This window comes from Cavia porcellus, unplaced genomic scaffold (genome assembly GCF_034190915.1).
Source record: "Cavia porcellus strain 051 isolate PalLab524CR breed Dunkin Hartley unplaced genomic scaffold, mCavPor4.1 scaffold_16, whole genome shotgun sequence".
Taxonomy (NCBI): Eukaryota; Metazoa; Chordata; class Mammalia; order Rodentia; family Caviidae; genus Cavia; species Cavia porcellus.
Window position 1 is genome coordinate 31300503 of NW_026947499.1, and position 23590 is coordinate 31324092.

The 23590-nt window shown below is 49.8% G+C and overlaps 2 protein-coding genes across 14 annotated transcripts in view; one reads left to right on the forward strand and one right to left on the reverse strand.

Moving 5' to 3' along the window:
• Window positions 1-1045: 1045 nt before the first annotated feature.
• On the forward strand, window positions 1046-9858 carry Mpg (N-methylpurine DNA glycosylase). Its single transcript, XM_063226191.1, has 4 exons — window positions 1046-1220; window positions 4350-4583; window positions 7023-7227; window positions 9410-9858. Exons 1-4 carry the CDS (start codon window positions 1134-1136, stop codon window positions 9784-9786), a joined length of 903 nt encoding a protein of 300 aa, XP_063082261.1. The 5' UTR covers window positions 1046-1133; the 3' UTR covers window positions 9787-9858.
• Nprl3 (NPR3 like, GATOR1 complex subunit) overlaps window positions 9782-23590 on the reverse strand; it is a 61057-nt gene continuing 47248 nt past the window's right edge. For all 13 annotated transcript variants that reach the window (XM_063226177.1, XM_063226179.1, XM_063226186.1 and 10 more), the window contains 7 exons: window positions 21612-21749; window positions 20026-20182; window positions 16190-16296; window positions 15664-15793; window positions 12794-12983; window positions 11555-11747; window positions 9782-10776 (listed from right to left, as the gene is read on the reverse strand). In XM_063226177.1, coding sequence (XP_063082247.1) covers window positions 10611-10776; window positions 11555-11747; window positions 12794-12983; window positions 15664-15793; window positions 16190-16296; window positions 20026-20182; window positions 21612-21749 — 1081 coding nt within the window. In that variant the 3' untranslated portion in view covers window positions 9782-10610. The remainder of the gene's footprint in view (window positions 10777-11554; window positions 11748-12793; window positions 12984-15663; window positions 15794-16189; window positions 16297-20025; window positions 20183-21611; window positions 21750-23590) is intronic.

Here is a 23590-nt window from a genome sequence, read left to right on the forward strand (position 1 = left end):
CAGCTCAGGTTCCAGGCTACAGGTAATTACCCTAGGGAATTAGCCCCTGGATTTTGCAGGGCCTTAAAGACATAAGAAGAAACTGCTCCTGCCTGGGGAGCAGAACCAGTCCCTGACTATTTGGAGAGGAAGCAGAAGTGGGCCAGGCTGGTTTATGCTGAAGTCATAGCTATTTCTAAGTCAGCTGACCCCTCCTCATGGCCCAGGGCTTGGCAAAGGAGTCCAAAAGCTTCTGGGCTGGGGATTTAGCTTAGAGGCACAAGCGCTTGCCTGGCAAGTATGAGGCTGTAAGTTCGATTCCCCAGTATCAAAAAACCCAAAAGCTTCTGGGCCTAAAGAACAGCAAAATTGGCAGCATAATCCCCAGAAGGGAGGATACAGGTCCCCACTACACACACACATACACACATACACACATACACACATACACACACACACACACACACACACACACACACAGGACAGTGGCTGCCTTCCTTGCTCTAGGAACCACCACCATCCTCAGGGTCTACCAAATACAGAGGAGCACAGAGGCCTGGTGAGAAGCTGCTGGAAGGGTACTCATGTAGCATAGGAGCCCCACTGGCTCTGGTCACTCCTATTTCAGCAGCTGTCAGTCCACCCCAAGTGGAGAGAAGACCAAGTCAGTGCATTGAGCCCCTGCAAACAGCGAAGCTAATATGGAATCTGGTCTCTGTGGCCTCTAGAGCCAAGGACTGAGAGCCACACTCCCCACTGCAGGATGCAGTTCTGGCCTTTGTCTAGCCTGTGGGCGGGGGTCTACAGAGCTGCTCAACCCAGGGCTAACCAGTCTTGAAGCCTTCTGTAGCCTCAGCATCCTCATCTCCACCTCTCACTAACATCCTTACTTTCCCAACAATCCTCCTCAGCCCAGTATCAGGGCACACTGAGGACAACAGAAGCCCAGAAGACCCTTTTTTCTCCTGGAACCACCTCCTCCCACCCCTGGCCAGCCTGCCATCTTGCATTGCAGACCACAGGGGAAAAGTCCATCCCACGGCTTCCGACTGGGCTGGCCTACAGTGAGACCTTACACCACAGACCAGGAAAGGGGGAGGGGAGCAGAGATTGCACAAGCCCTTCACTGAGGCCAAAACATCTGGAGAAGTGGGATGTTGGCGCCAGCCCTACCTCATCTTCCTGGGGCAGGGCCAGGCAGCCCACTGAATGAAATGAGCCTCTCCTTGTTCCTCCAAAAGGTAAGCCCTCCAGATAGGAAAGCCCTCCAGAACACCCACCATTTCCGAAATACTTGCTCTCCCCCTGACCTCATCAAGGACATAAGAGTCCAAATGCCGCCTCACTTTCTCTCCTAGATTTTGAGGGAAGAGGAGGGGGAACTTTTCCCACAGGAAAGGGGAGTCATTGTTTGGGCAGAATGGCTGCAGGGGATAAGAGAGGAAGGGGGTGGGAGTTACATCCAGGCCTGCCTCATTAGTAGGGATTTATGATTCACTGTCCCCCCTTAAAGCCCCGGAAACCCCGGAAGCAGTACACAGTGCCACAAATAGCTGGGTGGCTTCCAGCAGGCAACAGGCATCAATTGCCCCTCCCTCCAAGCAGCAGGCAGCAGGCAGCAGGCAGCGGGCAGCAGGCAGTGGACAGCGGGCAGAGGCCACCCCTCCCTCCCCAGGAAGGTTGGTTGGGCCCCAGCTGGTCAGAAGAGAGGCAAGTAGAGACCAGAGTCTTTCCTGCTGACTTTACCTATGATATGATGTCCCTGTATGACAGTCACAGACTCATAGGCTGTCACTGTACTATCCAGCACTTCTCGTGGGGCACCTAACTGCTCTCTGAGACCTATAAGGTACTTTCCAGGATCAAGATCCCAGCAATGAAAAACTGTTTAAGATAACACCCTTAAGGGTTCGCACAGGATGGGGGTGGGTTGTGGGTTGTGATTACACTCTAGAAGGCCTTGTGGACCCAGACAGCCCTAGCCTGGCAAAGTGGAAAGGAGGTGGCCTTTGGGGCCTTCTCCTTCGGTCCTTCCTTCTCTTGGGTCAGGCACTGCATTCTCCAGATGCCTCGGCCCTCCCTGGGAGAATGGAGCTGATTTGGAGGTTACAGGTAGGGCAGGCAGCAGGCGCTGGGTTTTGGGGACCAGTCATCAGAGTTTAGGGCAGCTGCCATCCAGCCAGGCAAATGTTCACAGGTCCCCACAGCCCTAGTCCTGGCCTCAGCTCTTTGAGGAGGCTGGCCAGCTTAGACGCCACCCAACTCAGGTCGCGGGTGAGTTCTCCGTATCTCTGGGCGGCAGGAGGGTTGGAGACTCCACTGCGGTGGCAAAAGCCCCGCGCTGTTCCCTCTTTCCTTCCTACCCCCGCCAAGTGGCAGGGCCTCCGAATAGGCCAGATGTCCACTTCCTGCCCTCTCCACTCGGCGCCCAATGTCGGCAAACGCGAGGGTTTGGCTGTTGCCTGTCTGTCAGCCCGGCGCGCTCTCTGCTGTCAGCCTCCGCACGGCGGAGGCTCAGGCCTTCCCAAGGCAGGTCTTCCGGACTGAGGCCCCCGAGCGGCCAGGCCAGGCGCCTGGCGCTTGGTTCACTGGGGATGAATGGGCTCTGCGGCTGTCAGGTGGGACCCTGGGGCGACGTCAGGGTAGCCGCTTCCGCTGCTCTGACTTGTTCGCAGTCCACTGAGCCTGGGAGGCGGAGAGGAGGAGTCCTTGATGTGAAGGAGGAACCCAGCGGCCTGACCCCACCCCTCTATCACTGCGCAGGCGCCGGCACCGCCCCCGAAAGGCGCTTCCGGGCGGCGGGTTGCAGGAGCGCTGCGAGTCTCAGGTGAGTTAGTGCGGAGGTGGCGGCAGCTGGCGGCTAGCTGCTCCCTCCTGGCGCGAGGCAGGAGCCTGCGGAAACCAATGACTGCGACCGTGACTGCGCCCGCCAGCCCCCACGGGGCTTCAGTTTTTCGGAGGAGCCCACTGCTCAAAGAGCATCCAGGCAGAGTAGCCTTTGAGTTGACCTGACGTGGTGGGGCCGACCAGGGGCCAAACCCGGTGAGATCTGGGCCGTGCAGTCTGAGCCCGCGGCGAGCTGGCAGAGTGGGCCAGGCCGCAGAGACGGTAACGTCAGCGTCCATTCCCGGCGGACTGGCGATCTTGGTCCAACTTGGACGGCAGCACAGATGTTAAAAATAATGGGTTTCTCTTGTTTACTGCCGAGGACTAACCCTGGAGAGGCCGTGCCACTCACTGGTGCCCTTTGTCTCTGCCTTCCCGTTGGCCCTTCAGCAACTGAAGATGTGTGATCAGATTTCCCTAGCCTTTGGAGAACCTCCTCAGATCTTTTGTCTTACTGGCTCCTTATTCTGATATGCTGGGCAATGAGGCAGTAGGCACTTACTAGGGACCTGCAGGGGTCATGCCTGAAAACTTGGGATGGGGCTGGGCAGATGGTAAGCCCATGCTCACCCACCTGTGTGTTCCAGGCCTGCTAAGCCATTCCCCAGGTCCTACAGCCCGAGCTCCCAAGCTGAGCATTTCCCATGTGTGCAGGGCATGTGGGACAGAATAACCACACTGCTTCCACCAACAGCCTTTCATCACCTGTGACCATTTCCTGAGGGCTCCTGAGGTGGGACGTCAGGTGTGACATTCTGTTTTACCTCATAACAACACGAGATGGGTACCCCTAGTTTGCCGACGAAGAAACAGCAGTCACATCTCTCTTCATTTTTTTTTTTTTTTTCCTTTCAGTACTAGGGATTGAACTTGAGTACTGAGCTATATTCATCCCTATTTTGTTTTCTGACATGGGTCGCACAATGGAGATCAAGCTGGCTGAACTTAAAACAATCCCCCTGCCTCAGCCTCCTGAGTGCTGGGATTACAGGTGTACACCACATGCCTAGCTTTATATTTCCAGCCCTTTTAAAACTTTTTTTTACAGGCTGGAGATTTAGCTCAGCGGCATAAGCACCTGCCTTGCAAGCACGTGGTCAGGAGTTCAAGTTTGATCCCCAGTACCGATTAAAAAAAAAAACACCTTTTTTTCCTGAGACAGGGTTTTACCTTGTAGTTCAGACCAGCCTTGAGCTATGTAGCCCAAGCTGGCCTTGAAATCTTGATGTCTCAGGCTTGAGTGCTGGCATTACAGCTGTGTGCTACCATGGCTGGCTCTTTTTAAATATTTTTGACTCATTAAGTTGCCTAGGCTGCCCTTGAACTTCCAATCCTCTTGCTTCAGCCTCCAGCATGGCTGGGATTATAGGCATGTGCTATTGTGCCTAGCCTCATCTGCTCCTGAAAGTCCCTGAGCCTGATTCACCACACAACTATCTATACCCTCCTACACAAATACTTAATTTGGTTTTTTCCCATTACAGCTTTCTCAAAGGATGGGGCAAAAAAAGAAATTGGCAGAGGCGGAACAGCAGCAGAGCCCTACAGACACAGCCCATAAGCCTTCCTTCAAGAAGCCTCGCTTGGGACCACCTTTAACCCTAGGCTCCCAGCGCAGCATCTATTTCTGTCAGAGCCCAAAGGACCATTCTGCCCGGCTGGGGTCCGAATTTTTTGATCAGCCAGCAGTCTCCCTGGCCCGAGCACTTCTGGGACAGGTAATGTACATGCAGCAATATGGTCTCTGGCTAAAGTGCCAGTGTAGGCCATGCAGGCATCATGTAACCAGCCATCTCACCATCAATGACTTAGCCCTATGCAAGTGGCTGTTTTGCCCACACTGGTCCCTGGATAGTTCATCTCAGAGACTAGGGTCCCTGGAAAGAATGACATTGCTAGTGCTACTCTTTCCAATGGAGGCTGGGCAGCCACTGTCAGCCTCCTGTTCTGAACAGTGACAAGAATTCTGCACTGCTAGCCTTCTTCACCTGGAAAACAAAACTTTATCCTTGTTTTACCTGAGACAACCTACTTTCCCCTTAGGGCAGGTTATTTGCCAGGACTGTGAATAATATTGGTTCTTGCTTGTTTTTATCGGTACCAGGGATCAAACTCATGACCCACCTGCTTGCAAGGCAGGTGCTTATGCTGCTGAGCTAAATCCCCAGGCCCTATTTATTTGAGACAAGGTCTCACTATGCAGTTCAGGCTGGCCTTGAGCTCACTTTGTAACCCAGGCTGGTCTGAAACTTGCAATAATCCTCCTGCCTCAGCCTCCCAAGTTTTGGGATTATAGGCCTGTGCCACCATGCCTGGCTGGTACCGGGGATCAAACCCACAACTGCCTGCTTGCAAGGCAGGTGCTTATGCCACTGAGCTAAACCTCCAGCTCCTGGCTCTTGCATTTTTGAAGGACCACTTTTGTCAACCCCATCTCCTAACATGGTTCTCCTGCAGGCTTGCTTTTATCATTAGTGACAATTTTAGAAACATAGGAACCATGACTGAGGCCACCATTGGGTTGCCAGCATCAGAATTCTCTTGGAACATCCACTTTTCTTTTTGTGTGGCTCATGCCAATGCCAATGCTTTTCAGTGGCCCCTGTGGGTCAATATAAGTCAGAGTCTGGGCCCTTCGAGGCATACATGGAAAGGGACGCACGGACCACCCAAGGCCCATCCTGGGGTGGTTTGTAGAATAGCCTGTCACCATGTGTGCACAACTGTTGGCTGAGTCTATCCAGAATACCAGTGGGTATTGTTCTTGGATGCCTATTCTGCAGGCCTGGCTTTCTGGTTCTCTTAAGAGACCTCCTGGGCTGTTTGTCCTTTAACAGGCCTATTTTTAGATTAAAATAGCCAATGAGAATTTCTATGACTGACAGAAAAATTTGTGCCAAAAAAAGAAAAACTTGTGTGAAGAATTAGGTACTAAAAGGAACAGACCTTAACCTAGCAGAGAAGGGACAAGATTCTCTATGAGGATGCTTTTAGTGTTCACAGGGTCCTTCTAAAACACTTTTGATAGTGAGCATTTTCACAATGAAAAACAGCATATGGAGCAGGTGCAACCCAGGGCTGAATTAAGAGACCAAGGGTGGCAACCACAGCACATTAGTCTCTATTCAGAATCCTCAATGTGTTAGTTTCCCCTTAGGCCCCTGCCGTACCTACTTGAGCCTATGCTGAACAAAACGATGTCTAGCAGAGAAGAGGGTGTTTCACCCTGTGTGTCCCTCTGGAGTGTGGAAGCCTGCAGAGTGAAGCCACTGGAGAAAGGCTCCTTCTGAGCACCTACAAAGATGGGATAGGGCCATCCTTTCTCTCCTGGAGTAGTCTAGTGAAGCCCAAAGTGTTCACTCCTCTCTTCAATGCTCTGAATGCCTGCAGAAATTTCTGGGCTTCCTGGACAGGCATTGACCTTCATCCCTCTTTCCTGTCCTGTGATACTGACCTTCAAGGCACCATTGGGTTACCTGGGCAGAGGCAATGGTGGCTTGACTGTCCAACTGATGTAAGGAATGGTCATGTGCTTTGGATGTGGCTGGTCCCTGAAGCTTCACTATGGACTTTGGTTTAGTCAGGCCTGGAGCTGCATTGGAACTGGAATGAGATGTTGGCCATTCTGTGATCCAGGTTGGTGTATTGCAGGATAGCTTGTCCCACTGCTCAGAATATCTTAAGAGCTTGTGGGCAGGAGCTGAATGTGAAAGACTGGCTACTGGATTAGGCCAGGTTGAGACACTCCACAGGCTCAGGAACATCGTAAAAGGCTATGTGGGGACACTCTTAGTGCCTTGTACACCGTCTGTTGTCATACTAGACATTTATGGTTCTCTTAAGGGAAACTGGGAAATGAGGTGAAGCAACTGAGAGGAACTGAAGGTTCCTTCACAGTGTATACCTTCACAGTGTATCCTTAATGAACCAAGTCCTAGCTAGAGCTTAAGGTGGCTCCAACTTGGCAGGGCTTTCAGTGAACAGGGCTTACAGACTGATGGACAAGCAGGGCTGGTGGCTTCCATGGCATTCAGGTATTGAGGAGCAAGATGGAAAGATTTGGCACATCCTGAGCTGGGGAAAGCAGGTTCAGTGGAGACTGTCAGGTTGTATGGAGCCCTATCCCTTCTGGCCCTGAGCAGACTGACTGCCCACAGGTCCTTGTCCGGCAACTTGGTGATGGCACAGAGCTCCGTGGTTGCATTGTGGAGACTGAGGCATACTTGGGACCTGAGGATGAAGCCGCCCATTCAAGGGGAGGCCGGCAGACCCCCCGCAATCGCAGCATGTTCATGAAGCCTGGGACCCTATATGTGTACCTCATCTATGGCATGTACTTCTGCATGAATGTCTCTAGCCAAGGTTAGTGGTGCTGGGCGGGAGGGAACAGGACTGGCAGAGCCCCATCAACTGACAGGCCCTAGGAGGATGGATGAGCTGGCATTTAAGCAAGGAGCTGCCATTACTAGGAGCTCTAGCTGCAATGATGGCAAGGTTAAAGGGGCTGGACCCCGACAGAGCAGGCTGTATGGCAGATCTGAAGGTAAAGCATACATGTTCCATGAGCCACTACTCTTCCCAGAGCTCAGAGCTTATGTCAGAGCACTGGACTAGATTTCAAAGAACATAGTCCTGCAAAAATGAAGGTGACTGGCCGGGGATTTAGCTCAGCAGCATAGGTGCCTGCCTTGCAAGTGCGTAGTCATGAGTTCGATCCCTGGTACCAAAAAAAAAAAAAAAAATGAAGGTGACTTTAGTTTGGGGTGAGCCAGGCTCATGTAGGAGCTGTTCCCATTAGCCTGTTGGAAGTCTGGGTGAATTCTCAGCCAGAGGCAATTTAGCCTCTTGGGTGACATCAGGCAACGTCTAGGGACATTTTTTGGTCATCATAGCTAAGGGGTACTATTGGCATCTAGTGGGTAGAGGCCAGAAATGCTAACTTCCCTACAATGCACAAGGTGGTACCCACCAGAGAATCCTGAAAGTCAGTAGCAGAGATGCTAGTTGTTAGCAGAGATGCTGTTCTGGTGATCCTGGGAGAACTTGTTATTGGTCATTGTTGTAGCCCTGCTTGAGTGATCTGTGTCAGAGCAGGAGGCAGGCCAGCACCTGAGTTCAGAGTATTATCCTGCCAAAGCCACTGTCGACTAGGAGGTACCATATGATGCCTCACATTTCCTTGCCAGTCCCAGCATCTGGGCTCTTCATACCTGGTCCCAGATGAGTAAATGCCAGAAAAGGCCAGTGAGAAGCTCACAGTCTGGCATGTTGCAGGGTCACACATTTGTTGAACAAGTTCAAAGCAGACAGCTGGGGGAATCTAGTGCAAGAGCCTCAAGGGCTAGAGGACTCAAAGACAGCAGGACTGGCCCAATGGCTGGCGTAGAACAGATGTTGAGCAAAACTCTAGGTGACTGGATATCAAAAGATGGTAGGAGCCCAGCATAGTGGTACACACCTATAACCCCAGCACTTGGGAGGCTGAGGCAAGGATCACTATGTATTCAAAGCCAGCCTGGGCTACATAGTGAGTTCAAGGGCAATCTGAGCTACATAGCGAACAGGGAACTTCAGCTGACAAGCTAAGAGCAGAATGGGAATCAGAGGGACTGGAACTGCTAGGCTTTCCCAGCCTTGATTACATCTTGAATTTCTTTGAAAACTGGCTGGTTAAATGCTATCTGCTCACAAGGACACAGCAGACTTTCCAACTACAGGCTGTGCTGGATGGCATGGTTTTATCTACTCTGGATTGGCCCTGGGTGCTGATTTGGAAGGTAGAGCTAAAAAGAGGTCCATGTGGCCATGGCCCAAGAATGGAGGCTAGGATGGCTACTCACTGAGCCTCTGGCTCCCAGGACAGCAGCCTTCTAAGGATCAGTGCTGCTCTGGCCAGGGTCTAGGAGATCACTGTCTATGACTAGGAATCATAAGGGCATTCTTAAGACAGGGCATGGGAACTGGACATCTCCATCTTTTTTTTTTTTTTGGCCTTTTTCCTTTTTATCAGTACCAGGGATCGAACTCACGACTGCCTGCTTGCAAGACAGGCACTTATGCCACTGAGCTAAACCCCCAGCCCCCATCTCCATCTTCTTCATAGGCTCCCAAAGTAGCCTGGACTGGTATGGGCAGCCTGGACTGTAGGAGACCAAGAGAGAAGAGCTTTGTATGCACCTCCTGTCACGCTTGTAGAGGGTATTATTAGTCTTTCCATTAAGTCACCAGATAGGGCTTTCCCAGCATCCTGTGCAGCCAGGTTCCATTATCAAGAGTGACCTTACTCTTAAGAGGGCTGACTCCAGAGATACCCACAAAAAGCATAGTTGCCTTGTGGATGCCGGAATGTGTAAGGGAGGCAGGTAGAGGGGCTGGACTGTGAGTGCACTCACCCCATCATAGCATAACCAGAAGGCAGGGTGTGCAGGTGTAGGCAGAACCTACTCAGGATGGCAGCCACCCTTGCAACCCTGGGTGTGTACCTGAGCAGGGCATATGGGGAACTGGGGAGGTTCTGCTTCTAAACTGCTTATCTGTCCAACAGGGGATGGGGCTTGTGTCTTGCTTCGAGCACTAGAGCCTCTAGGGGGCCTGGAGACTATGCGGCAGCTTCGTAGTACCCTCCGAAAGGGCACCATCAGCCGTGCTCTCAAGGACCGTGAGCTCTGCAGTGGCCCCTCCAAGCTGTGCCAGGCCCTGGCCATTGACAAGAGCTTTGATCAGCGGGACCTGGCCCAGGATGAGGCCATCTGGCTGGAACATGGCTCCCTGGAGTCCAGTGCACCAGCTGTGGTGACAGCAGCCCGCATCGGCATTGGCCGTGCAGGAGAATGGGCCCAGAAACCCTTGCGTTTCTATATCAGGGGCAATCCCTGGGTAAGTGTGGTGGATAAAGGTGCTGAGCAGAACACACAGGCCTGAGCAAAAAGCCTGCTTAGACAGGCTTTTTAATTGTTTGTTTAAAAGCCAAATAAAATTCATTTTTTCTACAAACTATTGTTCATGTGTTCATCAGAGCTCCCTAGATAATCAGAATGTGTGTGGGCTGTTTATTCCTCTAGGATGGGAGATCTAGGGGCCTTGTGTGTGTGGACCCCGAAACACAGAATGCATACCTCTCACCAAAAGTTCAACTACCACCTGCCATGAGCTGCAACTGCCCAGGTGGGCCTAACTTTGGTCCTCAAATGGTCAGGTAATAGTTTAGTTAGGCCTGCTGGTGACATATGTATAAGGACCAGGCCAGATTTATGGCAAGCTGAGAGGAATGAAGCACATAGTGAACAGTGGCACTGATGGGTGAAGCAGCCATGTAGGACTAGACAGGCACTCAGACCTCATATGCTAAAGGCTAGCAGAGGGGCAGGAGTGGATCAAACAAGTGTTTTTGTACATTTCTCAGGGTGGCCCATAGGGCGGGGACAGGAAAACATGGGTGGGGCTGGAAAGAAGGAAAGAAACCCATGAACATTTGAAAGAACTCACATCACCAAGAGTCCTGGAAGTCCCCCTACAGCTCAGTGATACAAAGACTGCTGGAAGAGCCAAAGGAGGGATTATGAGCAGAGTGGTGGCCCCACAGCTACTGCTAAACCACATGGAGGCACTTACAGCCCTGCTGGCCTTCTACCTGTGCCATGCCTCAGAGATAAGAAGGCCGAGCCCTGGCAGGGAGGGAGGCCTGGGGTAGGAGAGGCTAATGCTCTCCCACACACTCCAGCAGCTTCTGCATCTCCTTCCTGGGCTCATGTGAGCAGTGCCTGGAAGACAGCAATGACGGGGTCCTCATGGGTGGTCACCACCAACACACTGCGGAACTTGTCAAAGAGCATGAGCAGCTGAGAGCGTCGAGTGTTCTCGTTGTACATGATCTCTTCCAGGTGGTGGCGGCCTCGGAAGTAGTGAAGGAGCCTGAGGAGAGAGGGCGGCCTGAACCTAACCTATGGTTAGCCTCCAGAAGCCTCTAACAGCATGTTGGACACCACCCCCACCATTGCCCCTACCAGTGGTAGCCCTAAAATGAGTCTATAAGGAGGCACAGCTGTTCAAACCCAGAACCAGCCAGGCCTCTACCCCAGTGTTGGGAGAGAGACTGACAGATGGCTTCCTTTTTCCATGCTATTGTGGCACCAAGTCCATTCACTGCTCCAGTGGGGGTCTGCAGCTGAGGCTGGCACAAAGGAGGCCTGGGCAAGTAGCTTAGAAGTACAGATGGTTCTCTCAAGGGTCTGAAGTGAATGCTGACCACCTCACCTCTCCCAGATATCCATATACCCAGTGGCCCCGAAATCAAGGTGGGGGTGACAGAGTATCAGGCCACTTTGATGCAGGGATCCTGGATACCCACCCCATGATAAAAATCCTGGGTAAACCCCTGCCAAATCTCATGTGAGTAAGAACTCACTGCTGCCTCTCAACTAGTGATAATAAATGTCTACAAGTGCTGGGGAAACTCCTAAAGTTGGGAAAACCAGGCCTGTGGCCTAGGATCCTGACAACAGCCCACAGTTCCCACACAGGTGAGTTGTAGTGCCTGCCCCTGCACAAATAGGTACTAGGAAGGCACAACAGAGTATGCTAGATACCTTTTTACCCTGTGACTACCAGCTGTAGTTAAGTGTATTTGCACATATGGTCCTGTTGAGTATGCCCCCTTTTACTTTTTGCTGATTCTAGAATTAGCCCCCACCTGGCAAACATGCGGAGGTCCTCAGGGTTCTGGGCTGCAGGCACACTGAGGATGGCTGCCCGCTCATGCTCCGAAAGGCTGGCCAGCAGGTTCTCTGTCATCCTCTTATTTAGTGGTGAGTCCCCACTAGGGAGCAGCTCTGCACTGGAGTTGTCCATGCTGGGGCTAGTGAGGGTCATGTCATCGCTGCTGGCTATGAGTAGACACAGGTCAGGGTAGACTCCAAAATGCAAGGGGAGCACTAATAAGGGTAGAGCCAATAGCCAGCCCCCCAGAACAGTGCCACAGGGCGCTTCCTGGAGCCCTAGCTGTACCATGTTCCTACCCTGACACGCCCCATCCTTTGGGTGTGTCACATGCCCTCTAGTGGCTGACCAGGGATAAAGCCTCAGGAGCCCTTAATGAACAGCCATGTGGAATCCTCCTCCCTCATACACAGAAGACAAACATCTTGCAAGGTGCTCACATGAAGCCTGTAGCTAGAGGTGCACTTCGAAAACCTTCCTGCCTCTTGTCTTGTCCATGCCTAGGACCTGGCAACAGGCTGCTGCCTTTAGGGGTATACCATGAACACAACAGCTCCCCCTATGAGTGAGCAGGACAGTTAGAGAGCTAGCTATAACCCTAGACAGCTCCAATTGAGTCTATGGTGCTAGGCAGGAAAGCCTCTTACTACAGATCTTCTTATGGACCCTCAGTCACAGAGATTCTAGTTGTCCTCATGGTAATCTTGCACTGACCTCAGGCTGGGACAGTAGGGATATGGTGAGCTATAGGCTGCTCCTGATTCCAACAGGTCCCTGTTGAATAGCCTAGGAGCTGAGCTGCTTCCTTGTCAGAACCACGGTGGTTATGTACATGTACTAACTCGCATGATGAATGCAATAATTGGCAGGAAGGTTAAAAAAAATCCAAAAAAAACACAACAACAACAAAAAAAACCACACTAGGCTGGGGATTTAGCTCAATGGTTTAAGCACTTTCCTGGCAAGTGCAAAGTTGTGAGTTCGATCCCCAGTATAAAAAAAATAAAAATAAAAATAAAAAAAAAAAACACACCATGGTAAGGAGAGAGGTCTCCACAGGGAACATTCAGACAGGTATGTATATGTGAGCACATGGTATGTGTAGCTATGTGAAGGCACCTGTCACTCCAGCAGTGCCCATATCAGGCTTTCTGGCTGCCACCCCTAGTTTTTCCCCCAAACTGCCAGAGAAATGCAAGGAATAGGATCCTACTTGGGGAGCCAAAGCTTAGGGCATTGGGTGTGCTGAGACTCCGGCTGCCAACCCGGGTGGTGAAGGGGACATCATCCTCCCGTGGGCGGGGCTCCTCTTCACTAGGTGAGGCCATCAGGCAGACATAGGTGTGCAGCTGGATGAGGAGCCGGCGCTGTAGCATCCATACCACCATCTGAATGAGCTGTGTCTGCAGGCAGGCAGCATGAGGCAGTGGGTGAGGCTGGCTTCCCACCACAGTCCCAAACTCTTCCCAGAACATGACAGAGCCATGACCCTAGGCAGTTCCAGTAGTCTCTGGTGGTATGCAGGAAGGCCTCTTACTTCAGAAAAGAAGCCTCCAGATAGTAGCTGGCTCTGTAAGGCCAGAAAAGCTCCTAGATCATATACACGTGGGCTTCTCATAGAGGTGTATAACCTGGGATATAGAAGTCCCTGTGTCCTTTCTCTACGCTGACTTGCCCTGAAGTTGCCCATGCTCTCCTCTCTTCCCTTTGGCCCACTGGGCCTGTTGCTGGACCCAGATTCTAGTCCACTGCCAGGCTAGTCCATACACAGTTCACAAAGAAGCTGTAAGCAGCTGCCCTGTGAGCAGCAACTTGAATTTACCTGAAAATCTGCCCTTAGGCACACAGGTGAAATCCAGAAAGAAACTGTGGAAGGGGATCCCTTGGTTGGGGGTGAAGCTATGCCCTTCCCCTTCATAAGGCACCCCAAGTCCAGGCTCTGTTTTTCGGGGTCAGGAGATCGGGCATCAGAACCTTGTACCTGGTGAAGTCCTAGTACCAATGACTAGTACCTCCCAGACATAGACATGGAAAACAAGGTGGGTACTGAGAGCACCAGAGTTATCTTTGGAAGGGTCCACAAGGAGCTGCTCACCAGTTACCTCCTGGTAGGGGGCTAGGTTAAATGGGCAGAGGAGTGGAATATATACATACTATCCCTGGTCAAAATTTAAAAGACTACAAAATAACTAATCTTAACATGAAATTAAATAAAGCTAGGCCAGGCATGGTGATGCATGTCTATAATCCCAGCACTCAGGAGGGTGAGGCAGGATCACTGCAAGTTCAAGGCCAGTCTGAGCTACAAAGTGAGTTCAAATCCAGCCTACACTGCATAGCAAAATCATGTCTCGAGAAAAGAAAGAAAGAAAGAAAGAAAGAAAGAAAGAAAGAAAGAAAAAAAGAAAGAAAGAAAAAAAAAGAAAGAAAGAAAGGAAGGAAGGAAGGATGGATGGATCTGGGCACCTTGGTGTACACCTGAAATCTAAGCTGCTCAGGAGAGTGAGGCAGGAGGATCACAAGCTTTAGGTCAACCTGGGCAATTTAGCAAGACTTTGTCTCAAAAAAAATTTAGCCAGGCATGGTGGCATATACCTATAATCCCAACATTCTAGGAGGTTGGTACAGGGAGATTAAAAGTTTGAGCCCAGCCTGAGCTGCATAACAAAAACCTATTTCAAATAAACAAAAAGGTCCAGCATAGTGGCACAAACATGTAATTCAAGAACTCAGGAGGCTAGCCATGAATTTGAGAGCAGCCTGAGCTACACAATGAGTTCAAGATCATCCTGAACTACCTTATCTATCTTAAACAACAAATAAAATAGCAAACAAAACAAAACAAAAGGATGGGATATACCTCAGTTTACCTTGCACGTGTGAGGCCATGAATTCAATTCCCAGTACCACAATAAAGAAAACAAGGGACTTTATAAACACTAGACCACATGTCCTTGGGGCCTGGAAGAACTAATCTGGCTCCATCTAGCCCCCAATAACACTAGGGGCTGCTGCTTAGCCTGGAAATCATCCCACTATGCAGACCACTGGGAAGCTTTACTAAGATGGGAGAATCGCCAGCCCTTCCCCCATGCTTCTCAGAAGGGTGCAGATGCAAAATGTTGTCTTATTCAGCTGGCAGGACCTGGCATGGTTCCTGGAAACCAAAAGCTCTATAAAAGATGACATTTAGAACTCTGTCACACTCAGCATATAAATGAGCTGAAAAACCAGGATCTTATTTTCATATACAACTTGAGAAAGAAAAGTGTTTGATTTTAAGATGAGTCTTGCCCAGTAGATCTGGCACTTAGTAAGATAAATACTTTGCTTGGTAAGATAAATATCCAACCTGTTTCTACACTTAATCCTATCATTTGGCCTTGTCTGAGTCTAGGCTCTCAGTGGAAGGCAGGGACAAAGCCTAGAGCTTCCCTGTAACTGTCTTGACAGGAAGCTGTGAAAAGTGACATCCTGTGGCCCAATGGAAGCCACCAACAGCAAATTCATCCCCTACACTTGAAGAAGGCACTGACAGACCTATCCCCAACTTGCCTGCCCCAGGTCACTGGGTAGATGCTGACCCAGGTTGGCCCATCACTAGTCCTCCTGGATGAGGAGACTTCAGTGCCCAGTGACTCCAGAGTACTGTGGCCACTGAATGCAACAGGAAAAAGGACAGGAGTCCCTCCCGGAACATAGAACCCAGGCTGGGTAGATGTGAGATTGCCTTTGTGTCCTCCATTTGTGGGAAACCCCCAGGCCCAGAACAGGAGTCTGTCAGTACAAGAAAGACTGGTGCTTTCCCACCAAGCTTAACTCAGTGTTAACTCCAAGGATGCCCATTACAGCCAAAGTAGACTATGTAGATGGGAATGAGTATGCCAGTGCCACATTACTAACCAGAAACTGACTCCTATGTTACCTGACAGATACACAACACCTGCACAGCAAGTTTCCCAAAACAAAGGCAAAGGGGGAAGCAGTGCTGAGGATCCTCGGCTCATGGATGGATGGCCAGGCAGTTGTACCCAATCCCTCTTGCTCTCCACATGCTAGGCTCCAGGGGCTTCTGCAACTCACCTCCTGCACTGGGGGGGCCAGAGGGTTCCTGAACTCTGACAAGGAGACAGGTAAGGAGAACTTAGCAAGGACAGACGGCAGGTCATGGGACGGGAACTGGCGGGAGAACTGCTCAGCCAGCGGAGAATACCTGGGGACAGTGAGACAGTGATCAGTCAGGAGTGGGCACACCAGGATGAGTACAGCAACCTTACCACAGGCCCTCAGGGGAGCAGAGAACTGTAGCATAATAGGTAAGCCAGGATGGGCAGGAAAGACAGAATAGGTTGAGTGACAAGGCCGAGAGCATAGAACCCCTCTCTGATCTTAGATAGGAGGACACAGGCAGGGCTACACAGCACTGAGCCAGATCAGAATCTGGATATGAGCACACCAGAGGCCGGTCATTAGGTTGAAGACAGAGGCTGGCCACAGAGGCCTACAGAGCCTCTGGAGCCTAGCCAACTTGGAGCAACACCTAGAAGGCCCTCTTGGGTGCACCCTTCCCCACTCTGGGCTCCCACTTTTGGCCACTAGTGATACTCACAAACACACGCTGGCATTGGGAGACAGCACGTAGACATTGTTCTCACACAGCGGGTAGATGATAACAGCCTTGCCCCAATACACCAGGTGAGCTGCAAGCTGGAAAACCTGTAGGCCAAGGGAGTTGGGAGGACTGAACCTGGGAAGCTTCTCTGTCCTGGAAAGTGGCCCAAAGTTCATACAGGCTTTGTGGCAGCGACTCCCCAGGCTTTCTTCCTGATTCAGGTAGAACCTGAATGCTGGGCAGAGATAGTACAATGGCTTGTGTTTCCTGTTTGTTCTCAGAGCAACAGCCTTTTCCTCACTGCTATTTGAAACCACCTTTTCCATTTCCTTGCCTGGGTTTTGTGCTGTCTTGGCTCTTACTTTGTTTTTGCTTTTTGAGATAGGATCTCTCTCCATAGTTCAGGCTGGCCTTGAACTCACTATGTGGCCAGACTGGCCTCAAACTTACGATGATTCTCTTGCCTCAGTCTCCTGAGTGCTGGGATTACAGGTGTGCACCACAATGCTCAGCTGGTCCTGGCACCTTCTAAGAAACAGTGCTGTTTGTTTAGCTCAAACAACAAGCCATGAGCAGGGTAGACCAATTTGGACAAGGGGCTTGGCATAACCCTATGACATTCTTCACAACCCTTACATGGCCTTTCCCAAGAAATAATGGATGTGAAGTCACTTTGTGTACCACCCTTGCAAATCCCATGTTCTCATCTTTCCCTAGAGAACACCATGCCATACTGGCCCGATGGCTACCAGAAGACACAGACAGACAAACATGCCAGAAATCCTCTCCAGGGAAAACCTCAGAGTACTCCCAGCTCATAACGGAGGTCAAGTCTAACAGCACAACACTGCAGTCCTAAGGTGTGTGATGTCTCAAGTGACTGACATTTCTATATGTGTCATTCACTCATATTCTCAGTGGGTGGGCCTCCACAGTGGTGAGTTACCCTGCCTGGTCACAGGGCCTGCTATGCTGCTAAAGACACATCCATTTTCTCAGCAAACAGGACCACAGTAGCACCATCAATTCAAACACTGTAGAAATAAACATGAGGGAAGGTCCCATCACTGTCTTTCTTCTCACTGAGTCCAAGAGTTAGACATGAGCTCTCAAGCAGACACATGCCCAGCCACCAGTTGGTTTAGTGTTCTTCAATCCTCAAGTCTCTTTGCACCTCTAAGAGGTTCTCAAGGCAGCTAGAGAATCATTCTGAAGGATACACGTCCAAAATCAGTGTCATAGGGCCAGATACAAAGTGCTACTAAAGCTGTGTTCCTGAGGCTCTAGGAGAGAATCTGCCCATAGCTCCTCCAGCTACTGGTATCCCTTGGCTTGCAGCCACATCATTCCAGTCTCTGCCTCTGTAACTCTTCCTTTTCTGTATCAAATCTCCCTCTGCCTCCCTCTTAAAAGGGCTCTTGTGAAAACATTTAAGGCTCACGCGATAATCTTCCCATCTCAAGATCCTTGACTTCCTAATATCTGCAAAGTTCCATGAGAGGCCACATCCATAGGTTCTGAGGATTAGGTTGTAAATGTCTGTGGAGGCCATCACTCACCTGTCATGTGTTTTACCAGACATAATGGGCCATGTTTGAACTCCCAACTACTTGGAAGGCTCTAGACAGGAAGATCACCTGAGCCCAGGTGTTCAAGGTCAGTTGGGCAACATAGTGAGACTGTGTCTCAAAAAGTAAACATGAAAAATAATGTATGAAAAAAAAAGAAAAAGAATATATACACATATATAAGAATCTGGATGATCTATAGAAGTTACATTTGGCATATGAGATTGTAGGGACTTTATAATTTGTGTAATACTTGAATGTTCATTAGGGTTTTTGTTTGTTTGTTTGTTTGCTTATTTTTGTCTTTTTTGAGACGGGGTCTTGCTGTGCAATTCAGGCTGGTCTCGAACTCACAACGATCTTCCCATCTCAGCCTCCTGAGTGCTGGAATTACAGGTGTGAGCCACCACGCCTGGTTCCATTAGTTTTGTTTTGATACTAGGGTTGAACTTAGGGCCTTGGACCTGCTAGACAACACTCCATCATTGAGCTGCATCTCTAGTCCGTTTTTGAGAGGGAGAGGGTTTCACCAAGTTGCCCATGCTGGCCTGCAGGTTGCAATCCTCCTGCCTCAGCTTTCAGGTAGCTGGGATCACAGGCCTGTACTACCATGCCTAGCAGTTATTTTATCATGACAAAAGAATTTTAACCTCTTTGGGGTGAGATGGAACATGAGTGACTTTAAATCTGAGGCAGCTTCTCTTCAAAGGGCCAAAATTACACTGGGGCTATTGCTCTCAATGCAACATCTACAGGAAACAGCAGATCCAGAGGTTTCCAGGCTACCCACAATGGATGGGCCTCAGAGGTCTTCCATAGAGCTATACCAGTAGCAAACCCTGACTGGTGCCATTCCAGCAGGGAGAGGGTACAGAAGGAAACAACATCAAACTGCTTCCTCTACCCCATGCAAGGCGAGGCAGGAAAGTAAAGGGAACATCAAAGGGACATCAAAGCTTTTGTCTAAGGGACTCTGACAGCAGGGGTGAGGCACACATCCAGTGTAGAGCCACCAGTAAGCTGCATCGAGTGACCAGATACAAAGCTTAAAATAGGACATGTAAACACTCACACTTATCTACCATGTAGCCAATACAGTTAGAACAGAGAGCATGATCCCTTATTCTGTAGGTATACTTAAAGATCTGGTCCTGTGGATGCTACAAAAAAGGCTGAGGTCATTACTGGATCCTGTCCAGCTCCAGCCCAGGAAATTAGATTGAAATATCAAAGTTGGAACTTGCTAAGTTCCCTCACACAGAAGATAAAGGGTCATATATACAGAGGATGACAGAACTCATTCTGCCTATGAAGCAAAGTCCACCAGCAAAGCCAGCGCCTCCCTTGGACAAATCTCACAGGCCTTAACAGAGCCAGGAAGCTTAGGCCTGCCTCCAACCAGTGCTGCTCCTCAGCTGCTTCAGAAGGCGGCTACCACCTTGTTCTTTAAGGAACTTTGGTTCTAGAGTAGGCCTCTGCTGCCTCCAGGTGGCCAAGTAGTACATACCACCAGATCCTGGGTCTTGGCTATCAAAGGCACCTAACACTTTACCCTCCCCTCAGGCTGTCACTTGGATGGCCCTCACAACCTAGCCAAGGTTGCCTGAAAGTAGCTTGGATCCCTTGCCACCAGCTTCTTCTTGTGCTCTTCCTCCCCTGCTCCCACCATACACATTGAATAGATCCATGGCCAAAGAGCAGCCCACAAACACACGACTCACAAGAAGGTGGCATCTTATACAAAGAAGAGCTACATGTGCTCATGGTAAGGCTGAAGCTACCAGTTCAGTCCTGATTCAAGCTCAGAACCCATATAAACTCCCAGCTCCCTTCCCACATGCTTGTTCATGTGCCATTGTGAGACTCCCATAAGCTGGCTTATAACCTGCATGCTTCTTCCTTTCCCACACTCCCCTGGTATTCCATCCTCTAGACCTCTGCCCAGTGCAGCAGGCATCTTCCGCCTCTCTCTCACAGTTCATCTTGCCTCACCTCCCCTTCCCTCAAGACAGGCAGTCCCACAGCTAGCTCACAAAGCCAATCCTGCACCCAAGTCTGACTTAGCTGCTAAAATCTCAAGCTACTCTAGGAACCACCCAGATCCATGGCAGACTGTACAGTAGCTCTCAAACAGACAGAGACGTTGGGAATGTGCCATAGCTGGCAGTCTGCTTATCTGAGCCTCAGCCTTTACTCAGAGGCTGCCTCTTGTGGATACAACTACGGGCCACTCCCTTCTACTCCTCCAGGTTCCCAGGGCCCTACCTGCAGCAAGGCCAGGTCAGCATCCTGGGCTAGCTGCTGCAGGTTCTTCACAGCAGATGTAGTCTTGATCACCCGAACCAGAGCTGGGGAACAGTCAATGGGCAGCTCACTCAGCAGGGACTTCTCATCACTGAGTAACAGCAGGGCATGATATGGGCTAAGGAGCAAAATCACAGCTGGTCAGGACATGCAGAATTTCAGGGTCTCTTAAACCAAGTATGTTCCTAGAATATATCAAGGCACAACTGCAGCCCACAGCCCGGAACAGTGGAGAGGCTAAGATAGGAATCAGAGAGAAAAGCATATTGTGTCCAAAGGCATTTATACAATTTGCAGGGATTACTGTTACTCTTTGGAGAAAACTAACACAAAACTGGGAGGTCTTGAACACCTGGCTCTATATCCCACCTCTGTCATTGTCTCGCACACATTTGTTAACTGAAGAAATAAATGAATCTTTCCTAATCTTTTCTCCCAAACAAGAGAAAAGCAAAATCTGCTCCATCGACCATAAATAGAATTACATAACAACATGCTTAGCAAAGACTCTGGGAAGGAAGGTATCTGACTTGGAACATAAGTGGGGGAGGGTAAGTGGACCAGGCATTCTTTGCTTTCTGTATCTAGATTCCTTCCTTTCTTTTTCCCTTTCTTCTTCCTTTTTTTTTTTTTTTTTTTTAATTGGTAGGGGGAATATACTGATGATAGAACTCAAGGCCTTAACACAGTGAGCTACATCCTCAGGTCTTTTTTTTCAATTTTGTATTTTGAGACAGTCTCAGTAAATTACTAACTGCAGTCCTCCTGCTTCAGTCCCCCAGCAGGCTGGGATTATAGGCATGCATCACACATGCCTGGCAGTGCATGGGAGATCACATCATGATAGGCAAGTGCTCCAGCACTAAGCTAGATGCCCATGCCCAGATTTTTTTTTTCTTTTTTTCTTTTTTGGTCTTTTTCCTTTTTTATCGGTACCAGGGATCAAACTCATGACTGCCTGCTTACAAGGCAGGTGCTTATGCCGCTGAGCTAAATCCCCAGCCCCTATTTTTTAAGATAGGGTATGTAGTTCAAGTTGGCCTCAAACTCACTACATAGTCCAGGTTAGCCTTGAACTTGCAGTGATCTTCCTGCCTCAGCCTCCTGAGTGCTAGGATTACAGGCGTGTACCACATCTGGCTAGGATACCAGTTAAATTAAGAAACAGATTCCATGATTCCTGACCCAAGTGCAGAGGATCATGGGGCAGCAAGCACTATGAAAATAAGTCCCCCAGAGGTCATGCTTGTACCTTCGGTCAGATACACAGCCTTCCCAGCAGGCTGCCCTGCTCAGGCCCAAAGGAATAAAACCTTGGCAGGAAACCCTACTCATGCAAGTGGTGCTGGGAGAGCTCAGAAGAAACCTGGAATAAGTCATTTCTAGACAAAAGTAGATATAAAAATCATGTTTTTCTGAATAACTGACCTTTACCTACCAACTTTTATGGCAAGAAGAGAAAAAGAGAACTTTTGGAATAAAGTAATTGGTAAAGGCTCAGCAGCTACCATCCTTGCAGGGAGTATGCAGGTGGGGCTGGTTCTCACCGGATGGCTTTCAGGCTCCGTTCAATGGCCTCAGGAGGGATCAGGCTTGAGGAGGCATAGTGGATCTTGTGAGGCAAGCAGAAACTCACTTCCAGCCAGCTGTTGATATGGAGTCGCACCACACCAGATGTACATAAGCTGCAGAGAATGGGTACCATTACCAGTTCACATGGAACTTTTTTTTTTTTTTTTGAGACAGGGTTTCATTATACAGTTTGGGGTGGCCTTGAACTCACTTTGTAGCTCAGACTGGCCTGAAACTCCCAGCGATCCTCCTGCCTCAGCCTTCCGAGTGCTGTGATTAGAGGCATGTGCCAGCCTTTCCAGCAAAGGAAATTTCTGAACACATGCACGGATCACAACACCCCATTTAAGACAGCTGCCTCTACCACACTGCCCTGTTGGTTGGAGGAAACTTCAGGTGGAAACTTTATGGGCAAAAAAGTATCTTTTCAGATCTCAGTATACTTAAGAAAATAGGTTTTAAAAAAATAAAATAGGTTAGGAATATACACACACATATACACATTTCTAATTAGTTCTAGAATATATCCTCCAACCACCTTGCCAGAGCTTAAAGGAAACATCTTCTATCCTGGAGGCTCAATGCAACAGAGACATCTAATCAGGCCCTCTGCTAGCCCAGGCTTCTGCCAAACATCTGACACCCAGAGTATGTCCTCCCTGAGAAAGGGCTTGCCCTGCATACCTGATACATGTCTAGTCACCAACTGGCAGCCAGGCAGAGTAGGGCCTGTCTCCAAAGAGAAGATATGTCGGGTCAAGTTTTCTAAACCATTCTAGTGGTGAGAAGTACAAAGTGCCCACCTTCCTGTACTTTGAAAGTTTTAGCAGCACTCCACATGTAACACATGTAGATAACCAAGCCAAAGATATATAGGTAACTGTCTAAACCTGCCCTGATATCCCACCATCGCACCAAACTTTTCATTCCAAGATCTTTCAATGATAGCAATTCAGTTCATTCAGGCTTCAAACTATGCTCAGGGCAAAAACAACACTGTTCCTGACTCCTTGTTTATCAGCAAATTCTACCTGCTCCATCTACAGGGATATCCAAAATCCAGATCTTTTAAACTGTCCAGAGCACTAGCCTCCAAAGATGTCCTTTCAGTCACCTGCCTCATGGCCCCGTGGTTCCCATAGAAGGCTCTGCAACACAGAGCCCACTGTGATTTGCCTACATTTCTCTGACCTCATTTCCTGCCCCATCACTCAAGTCTCAACATTCTCCAGATCCTGGCACTTATCCTTGGCCACAAGCTCTCATCCCAAATGTCCCAGGGCTCCTCCATTCCTTCAGTCTCAGTGTCACTTTCTCAGTGAGACACCCCTGACTTCAGGCCCCATCAGTATTCTGATCCTTCTGCCTATACTCTTTTCCCTGATCCCCAGATCATGGGATGCTATGTCTGCTGTCTAACGCTGTCTCCTTGACCACAACACAATCATGACAAGAGGGTGGTGGGTTATGTTCCCTGTTCACTGCACCTGGGTCAACTTTTGGACATGTGGTAGCACTGTTATCAGTGCTTATGCATGGCATGAGTGGAGGAAAAAAAGTGGCCCAAGGATGTTGGGAGCCGCAGCCCCGAGCCCGGTCGCCTCACTTGGCGGACGTGAGGCCTGTAGTAAAGAGTAAAGCCTGAGGTAGATTACCCCTCCCATCGAGCACGTTAGTTTCCTGCTTACCGTGTAAGCAACCCGCTCAACAATATAGTCTGCCTGGCAACTGATGATGTTAGCCAATCAGCTTGCCTTGCTTACTTTAACATGATTGGACACTGTATCCGTATATATACTGGTGCCACCTCTGGGGGGGAAGAAGAAGCCCGGAAGTAGAAGCCCAGAAGGAGCCGCGGGGAGCGGACCAAAGGAGGCTTCGGCTGGGAGCGATCCCAGGGCAGGCTGTACGGAGAAGGAAAATAAAAGAAAAGGTTGTCCACTGCCAGGCTTTG

Excerpts from the sequence above, each read along its gene's own strand:
- Mpg (XM_063226191.1), top strand. The coding sequence starts at position 1,134 with ATGTTGGCGCCAGCCCTACCTCATCTTCCTGGGGCAGGGCCAGGCAGC. Across the intron at positions 1,221-4,349 it reads TCTCCTTGTTCCTCCAAAAG|CTTTCTCAAAGGATGGGGCA; the intron begins GTAAGCCCTCCA and ends TTCCCATTACAG. Across the intron at positions 4,584-7,022 it reads CCCGAGCACTTCTGGGACAG|GTCCTTGTCCGGCAACTTGG; the intron begins GTAATGTACATG and ends GACTGCCCACAG.